Here is an 8,923-nt window from a genome sequence, read left to right on the forward strand (position 1 = left end):
CCTGTCAGTTACCTGTTCCTACAACCTGTTACCTGTTTCTACCTGTCAGTTACCTGTTCCTCCAACCTGTTACCTGTTTCTACCTGTCAGTTACCTGTTCCTCCAACCTGTTACCTGTTCCTACAATCCATTACCTGTTTCTACCTGCCAGTTACCTGTTCCTACAACCTGTTACCTGTTTCTACCTGTCAGTTACCTGTTCCTACAACCTGTTACCTGTTTCTACCTGTCAGTTACCTGTTCCTACAACCTGTTACCTGTTTCTACCTGTCAGTTACCTGTTCCTACAACCTGTTACCTGTTTCTACCTGTCAGTTACCTGTTCCTCCAACCTGTTACCTGTTTCTACCTGTCAGTTACCTGTTCCTACAACCTGTTACCTGTTTGTACTTGTCAGTTACCTGTTCCTCCAACCTGTTACCTGTTTCTACCTGTCAGTTACCTGTTCCTCCAACCTGTTACCTGTTCCTACAATCCATTACCTGTTTCTACCTGCCAGTTACCTGTTCCTACAACCTGTTACCTGTTTCTACCTGTCAGTTACCTGTTCCTACAATCCATTACCTGTTTCTACCTGCCAGTTACCTGTTCCTACAACCTGTTACCTGTTTCTACCTGTCAGTTACCTGTTCCTACAATCCATTACCTGTTTCTACCTGCCAGTTACCTGTTCCTACAACCTGTTACCTGTTTCTACCTGTCAGTTACCTGTTCCTACAACCTGTTACCTGTTTCTACCTGTCAGTTACCTGTTCCTACAACCTGTTACCTGTTTCTACCTGTCAGTTACCTGTTCCTACAACCTGTTACCTGTTTCTACCTGTCAGTTACCTGTTCCTCCAACCTGTTACCTGTTTCTACCTGTCAGTTACCTGTTCCTACAACCTGTTACCTGTTTGTACTTGTCAGTTACCTGTTCCTCCAACCTGTTACCTGTTTCTACCTGTCAGTTACCTGTTCCTCCAACCTGTTACCTGTTCCTACAATCCATTACCTGTTTCTACCTGCCAGTTACCTGTTCCTACAACCTGTTACCTGTTTCTACCTGTCAGTTACCTGTTCCTACAATCCATTACCTGTTTCTACCTGCCAGTTACCTGTTCCTACAACCTGTTACCTGTTTCTACCTGCCAGTTACCTGTTCCTACAACCTGTTACCTGTTTCTACCTGTCAGTTACCTGTTCCTACAATCCATTACCTGTTTCTACCTGCCAGTTACCTGTTCCTACAACCTGTTACCTGTTTCTACCTGTCAGTTACCTGTTCCTCCAACCTGTTACCTGTTTCTACCTGTCAGTTACCTGTTCCTACAACCTGTTACCTGTTTCTACCTGTCAGTTACCTGTTCCTACAACCTGTTACCTGTTTCTACCTGTCAGTTACCTGTTCCTCCAACCTGTTACCTGTTTCTACCTGTCAGTTACCTGTTCCTACAACCTGTTACCTGTTTGTACTTGTCAGTTACCTGTTCCTACAACCTGTTACCTGTTTCTACCTGCCAGTTACCTGTTCCTACAATCCGTTACGTGTTTCTACCTGCCAGTTACCTGATCATCGAGAGTAATTTGGGGTTAATAGATGTGATAAATAGAGGACACTCTCTACCTGTCAGTTACCTGTTCTTACAACCTGTTAACTGTTTGTACTTGTCAGTTACCTGTTCCTACAACCTGTTACCTGTTTCTACCTGTCAGTTACCTGTTCCTACAACCTGTTACCTGTTTGTACTTGTCAGTTACCTGTTCCTACAACCTGTTACCTGTTTCTACCTGTCAGTTAGCTGTTCCTACAACCTGTTACCTGTTTCTACCTGTCAGTTACCTGTTCCTACAATCCGTTACGTGTTTCTACCTGTCAGTTACCTGTTCCTACAACCTGTTACCTGTTTCTACCTGTCAGTTACCTGTTCCTCCAACCTGTTACCTGTTTCTACCTGTCAGTTAGCTGTTCCTCCAACCTGTTACCTGTTTCTACCTGTCAGTTACCTGTTCCTACAATCCGTTACGTGTTTCTACCTGTCAGTTACCTGTTCCTACAACCTGTTACCTGTTTCTACCTGTCAGTTACCTGTTCCTACAACCTGTTACCTGTTTCTACCTGTCAGTTACCTGTTCCTACAATCCGTTACTTGTTTCTACCTGCCAGTTACCTGTTCCTACAACCCGTTACGTGTTTCTACCTGCCAGTTACCTGATCATCGAGAGTAATTTGGGGTTAATAGATGTGATAAATAGAGGACACTCTCTGAACCTGTATGCTGTATGTTGTCTTTTCATCCTAACTGACAGAGAACAGTAAACGTGTTTTGTTGAAGACAGCGACAGTAGAGAACAGTAAATGTGTTCTATTTAAGGTGGTCTCAGTAGATTTCTGTTCTGTGTGGGTTCAATAGAGGATTGTGGAATTTGTTCAGATCTATTTGAAGTTCGTCTCTCTGCAGCAGAGATCCTGAGAGGATTCATTCATGAGTTGGTTCAGCTGTCTGACCGTAAATGGACGGGATAGGGTCTTTGTGTGACGAGTATTTAAACCCTCACAGAGGAATCTGCTCTGCTATCTCTTCTCTTCTTCTCAGCATTCATCCATTCATCCTTTACTCTCTGATTATACTCTGTCTTTATTTTCTTTCTATCAGTTTTTGTGTCAATCTGTCCATCATGGCCCCGAAGAAACCAGAACAAAAGAAGGAAACAATGAAAGTTTCTCCAGAAGCAGAAGCTGCTAAAGAACCAGATTTTGACCCACACAGCATCAAGGTTTGTATGTCTGTCTGTCAGTTCTGCAATGCTAACCACATTAAATATTATTATGTAGTAAATGTAACCATCAGCTGACAGCTGTAAACTTATTTAGAAATGTGCAGTGCAGAGTAGAAAGGGATACATACATGTGTAAGTAAAAGTACCTTGAGGAAGTAAAGAACTGCGTATTCAAGTTCTAACAGAAATGTCAACTTGTGTTGGTACAAAGAAGGTTGAAAATGTTTCTTGAATGTATTTGATGTTACAGATTAATTATTAATGCATTTGAGGTTGTAAGGGGCAAATGATTCCAGTATTCTGTGTTATTTTTCAGATTGATTTTGGCCCTGATCAGATTGAGGGTAAAGCTGCACGCACACACACGTTTGTACTTCTATACTTGTGAGGATCATCACTGACATAATGAATCCCTGAGACAGACACAATGTGTACTGACCCCGATCGTAATGTTGTCATGTGTGTGTAGAGTTTAAAGAAGCATTCCAGCTGTTTGACAGGACGCCACAGAACCAGCTGAAGATCTCCTTCTCTCAGTGTGGAGATGTGATGAGAGCTCTGGGACAGAATCCAAGCAACGCTGAGGTCCTCCGAGTGCTGGGACGACCCAAACCTGAGGGTACACACACACACACACACACACACACACACATACTCACACTCACACACACACTCACACACACACACACTCACACACACACATACTCACACTCACACACTCTGTGTGTTATGGGTGTGTAAATAGGTAGAGGTCTGTCTGCAATGAGGTGATGAGTAAAGTTTTAGTTCAGTAGTCAGCGCAGTCGTCTCTGATCTGGGAGACTCCAGTTCCAGACCCGGTGTGGGGACCTCCTTCATAAGATAGTTTATTCATGAACACTTATTTCAACACTTTAATTTTCTAAAATTAAAAGCGTAATAACAACAAAAACAGAATTTTTACGCCTATTTCGACTTTTATTCGAATACAAATACAAATATAAATTTGTTCCTTTAACAAATATATACAAATACAAATACTGGGCTCTCTGCACATCCCTAGTATATATATACATATATGACAAGAAAAATGACAATAATACATATGTTGCTGTTAAAAGCTTATGAGTACACAAGATTACAATAAGTTGTATTTATATACATCCCAAAGAGTCCGTCTGCTGTGTCTTCTCATCTTCTTCCATAGACATGGACGGTAACCTGGTGGACTTTGAGACCTTCCTGCCCATGCTGCAACATGTGGCTCAGTCCAAAGACAAGGTAAGATAAAAGCTTTAACTTCACACGGCTCAGTGGTTAAGGGTCAAAGGTCACGGAGTAAATGTGTTGGTGGAAATATTCATTCCTCGAACATGTTTAGTCATGACTTATGTTTACTGTCCAGATGAAATTTTAAAGGTTCACTTTTAAAATATCGGAAGTTAGCTGGTAGCAGATTGTTGACACATTGTCATTTTCTACACAAACATGAATATATCTGTTGATCAATATTATCACAACAACAGTGTAAACCCTCTTGGTTTCGCCCATGCTGGCCCTCACTTCCCCAGGCCCCTTTCTACTGAACTTTCCAGTCTCTGCCCTTCTCCACCTGTCCACCAGATGTCCTCAGCCTCTCCCACTAGTCCCAGTTACCTGACTCCCACATACACCTGCTCACCTCTTCTTACTGCCAAGTCATGCTGACATATTTAGCTGCTCGGGTTCATTCACTCCTTGCTGTCTTTGTGTTCCTGTCACCTAAACCTGACATCTGCTGCCAGTTTATGACCTTCCTGCCTGCCTCAGCGCTCTGGATGTGTTAGTTAGTTAGGACTTCCTCCTGCTGCCTGACTGGAATCCAGTTTTACTGAATATTTATGGAGCAAAGTGTCTTTTTTATCAGTTCTGTCCTCTATGCTGTTACTCGCTAATATTTACTAATTGCAATACTTACAATATTATTGCAATGTAGAATTGATAAAAATGTATGTTGAAGCATCTGTAAGTAAAGATGATTGAAAGAACCAATTTCAGTTGAAAACCAGCGTTGTGATGACATGTCTGTGTTGTGAGGACATTTTGGCTGGTCCTCAAACTTCAAAGGCCTATTTGAGGGTTTAAAGTTAAGGTTAGAATTTGGTTCAGGCTCAGTTTAGGGTTAGGGGCTGGGAACGCATCATGTCAATGAGTGTCCTCACAAGGATATAAAGACAAACATGTGTGTGTGTGTGTGTGAACAGGGGACGTATGAGGACTTTGTGGAAGGTCTGCGGGTTTTTGATAAGGAAGGAAATGGGACGGTGATGGGAGCTGAGCTGAGACACGTACTGGTCACTTTGGGTACGATGACTTTTATTTGTGTTTATGTTTGAGAACCTTTTGAAGTTAAATTAGCTGAAAATATGTTTATGAAAGTTTATCCACAGTGAGCATGCTCAGAGGTTTTTCTGTTATCAGGGGAGAGGATGACGGAGGGAGAAGTGGACCAGCTGTTGGCAGGACAGGAAGATGCTAATGGATGTATAAACTATGAAGGTAACATCCATACTGAAACACACCGAAAGCAAAATAAAATAATATGAATGTAAAATAATACTGAATGAAGCTGTGCATTTGTTTTCCAGCTTTTGTGAAGCACATCATGGCTGGCTGAAACAACAGGTAAATGTGTTCATTAGTTTTTATATGAAAAACAGAATCAATAGAATCATGATACTGTCGTATGAACGCAGTCTGTCTGTCTTTCAGGTTGGGTCCTGTGTTCAGAGAGAAGTGCCTGCAGGTTTCTGCTCTGATGTTACAAATCCTCATGTTCAATAAAAATGTACAAATTCCTGCTGAACTTCCAGTGTTTCAACTGTCGCTGTAACGGTTCAGAGTAAGAGTTACTTGGTTCAGGGTTCAGGGTTCAGGTTCAGGTTCAGGGTTCAGGTCCAGGGTTCAGGTCAGGGTTCAGGTTCAGGGTTCAGGGTTCAGGTTCAGGGTTCAGGGTTCAGGGTTCAGGGTTCAGGTCCAGGGTTCAAGTCAGGGTTCAGGTCAGGGTTCAGGGTTCAGGGTTCAGGGTTCAGGTCCAGGGTTCAGGTTCAGGGTTCAGGGTTAGGGTTCAGGGTTCAAGGTTCAGGGTTCAGGTTCAGGTCCAGGGTTCAGGGTTCAGGGTTCAGGGTTCAGGTTCAGGGTTCAGGGTTCAGGTCCAGGGTTCAGGTTCAGGGTTCAGGGTTCAGGGTTCAGAGTTCAGGTTCAGGGTTTAGGTCAGGGTTCAGGTTCAGGGTTCAAGGTTCAGGGTTCAGGTTCAGGTCCAGGGTTCAGGGTTCAGTTTCAGGGTTCAGGGTTCAGGTTCAAGGTTCAGGGTTCAGGGTTCAGGTTCAGGGTTCAGGGTTCAGGTCCAGGGTTCAGGTTCAGGGTTCAGGGTTCAGGGTTCAGGGTTCAAGGTTCAGGGTTCAGGTTCAGGTCCAGGGTTCAGGGTTCAGGGTTCAGGTTCAGGGTTCAGGTTCAGGGTTCAGGGTTCAGGGTTAGGGTTCAGGGTTCAGGGTTCAGGGTTCAAGGTTCAGGGTTCAGGTTCAGGTCCAGGGTTCAGGGTTCAGGTTCAGGGTTCAGGGTTCAGGTTCAAGGTTCAGGGTTCAGGGTTCAGGTTCAGGGTTCAGGGTTCAGGTTCAAGGTTCAGGGTTCAGGGTTCAGGTTCAGGGTTCAGGGTTCAGGTCCAGGGTTCAGGTTCAGGGTTCAGGGTTCAGGGTTCAGAGTTCAGGTTCAGGGTTTAGGTCAGGGTTCAGGTTCAGGGTTCAGGGTTCAGGTTCAGGGTTCAGGGTTCAGGGTTCAGGTTCAGGGTTCAGGTCAGGGTTCAGGTTCAGGTTCAGGTTCAGGTTCAGGGTTCAGGGTTAGGGCATCAAATCCACTGCAAGGTTAATTATGGTTAATTAACTGTTTTGTGAAGGTCATGTAGACTTGGAACCTGGCTGGGGGGGGGGGGTACTTTAGACACTAGACACTAAGACACCTCCCAGACCACATGTGTCCAACTCAAGGCCCGCAGGCTGAATCTGGTCCAGGACCTCATGTTATGTGGCCCACGAGGAGCCACGTGTATGAACGTGTGGGATCAGCTGTGGATTAAAATGTGTGAGAACGTTTCTGTCAGACACACTTTACAGGTCTAACGGACGAATAACATTTTAAACCAGACCGGGAACCAAATCAAACACAACCTGACCAAGACCCGAGTGAGACACGTCACCGTGACGTCACCTCAGCCGCCATCATTCAGCCGCCACAGTTAGCAGGTTATGAGGAACGTCGCAGCTCCTGATAAAATAAAATGTGTTGATCAAAACTAGCAGATACAACAAAGAAAGACGAGGTTAACAGTGAAAAACACATTTAAGGATGACGGGACTGAGAAGGTCGTGTTCATGTTGCCTGCAGGAAGGATGAGACCATTGTGCTTAAACTGCAATCAATCAGTGACCATAACCACGACCACGATGCCAAACATGAACAAAAGTATCCCACAAACATGAAGAATACATACATTATATACGTACATATGTATCGGTTTGTCTGTTATTCTTCCTTTATCTCGAGTCTCAGTTTCAAACTATGTGTTGCTGTTTTTTACATGGTCACTTGATGGCACTGTTGCCTTGTTGGAGAATTACTCCTGAATTGTTCAATAAAGTTTGGAAGAAACATTTTGTTGAGATGACTGTGTATTACACCGTTAGATGCTGAAACAAATCTCAGATTTAACAAACTTCTCTTTTAATAATCCAGAATTTACAAAAGCCTCCAAAAGTCTCAGATAAAATGAACATCTGGTTGGTTTCACACATTTATTGCAGGTGAAACATTTAAACCAAACCCAGAGGAAGTCAAACCCCAAACAGGACTGAAAACTGCAGCCTGTCTTCTTTAGCGAACATACAGGCTGCTGCTGTTTAAGTGTTTGTTCCTTCATCGCCGCCAGCAGTTCAGCTGCTTCTGAAAAGTTTTATTTATATCATTTAAATATAACCACGTGCTCTTGAGCCTTCGTCACAATAAGTTGTTTGTCTTTACTTAATCTATATTTCTTGTTGCTGACTTGTTGCAGACTCACCTTCATCCTACACGACAAACTCCTGACCCCTGACCCCTAACCCCTGACCCCTAACCCCTGCCCACTAACCCCCCCCTCCTCGTGCCTAGACGTGACCAGGTGGGTGTGTGGTGCAGATACTGCACGCTCGCTGCAGCTGCATCGGACTCCAGAAAGTGAAACAGGAAACAGAAAATGAGACTGACGTCAACAGATTGAGCCTTCAGAATAAAAGTTGATGATTGTAACATGAGCTATTTTACACATTTAGACACACACACACACACACACACACACACACACACAAACACACAAACACACACACACACACACACACACACAAACACACAAACACACATTGATCTCTACGATTCTGTTGGCAAAGCGACACGATGCCAGCTTTTATTTTGTCGTCATTTTCTGTGGTGTTTGGAAAATGAAAGCGGAGGGACTTACACACACACACACACACACACACACACACACACACACACACTAGACACCAGTTTGATTAGTGATCAGATCTGTGACTGTGAACATTTACATATTTAATAAATACTGAATAAAATAATCAATAACAACAGCAGATAGAAACCAGAGCAGATATGAGTCTCATCTGTTGTTTGAATGGAAGAATGTGAACATAATGAATTATAGAGAAAGTGTTATTTAAACCTGCCTTCTATCTTTAAACTCATGTTGTTATTACAATCAGTCAAAGCTTAAATGTCAATTAGCTGCTTCTTGAAGAACGTCCTTCCTTTGTTTCACCAACATTTGTTGTATTTTATCCTGCTGTTGCTGTTGTCTTGGTTTTATTAAACTGTCGGTTCTGTTTGTGCTGCGTAACTAAACAAACAAATAAACAAATAAACATATAAATATATAAATATATAAAGAAAGAAAGAAAGAAAGAAGGAAAGAACTTTCTCTGCTGTGTGGAAAGTGAGAGTTGAAACATGGCGGGAATTTCTGTCTTTCTGTTTTCTGTTTCCTGTCTGCAATAAAAGTCGAGAGCTGCAGCATGTCGGACACACTGAGACGCATCCTACTCTTCTTCATCATCTTCAACAGACACTGAGATATACAGCTCTCCGCAGCATCATCTTCATC

At 43.1% G+C, this 8,923-nt stretch overlaps 1 protein-coding gene across 1 annotated transcript; it reads left to right on the forward strand.

The window, feature by feature from the left end:
- The first annotated feature begins 2,035 nt into the window (after nt 1-2,035).
- On the forward strand, nt 2,036-5,577 carry LOC137167980 (myosin light polypeptide 6-like). The gene is made up of 8 exons (XM_067570370.1): nt 2,036-2,757; nt 3,077-3,104; nt 3,230-3,379; nt 3,947-4,020; nt 4,983-5,082; nt 5,200-5,277; nt 5,367-5,403; nt 5,491-5,577. The coding sequence occupies exons 1-7, from the start codon at nt 2,494-2,496 to the stop codon at nt 5,393-5,395; spliced, it is 723 nt and encodes a 240-aa protein (XP_067426471.1). The 5' UTR covers nt 2,036-2,493; the 3' UTR covers nt 5,396-5,403; nt 5,491-5,577.
- Nucleotides 5,578-8,923: the final 3,346 nt, after the last annotated feature.

Source organism: Thunnus thynnus, chromosome 17 (genome assembly GCF_963924715.1).
Source record: "Thunnus thynnus chromosome 17, fThuThy2.1, whole genome shotgun sequence".
NCBI classification, from domain to species: Eukaryota; Metazoa; Chordata; class Actinopteri; order Scombriformes; family Scombridae; genus Thunnus; species Thunnus thynnus.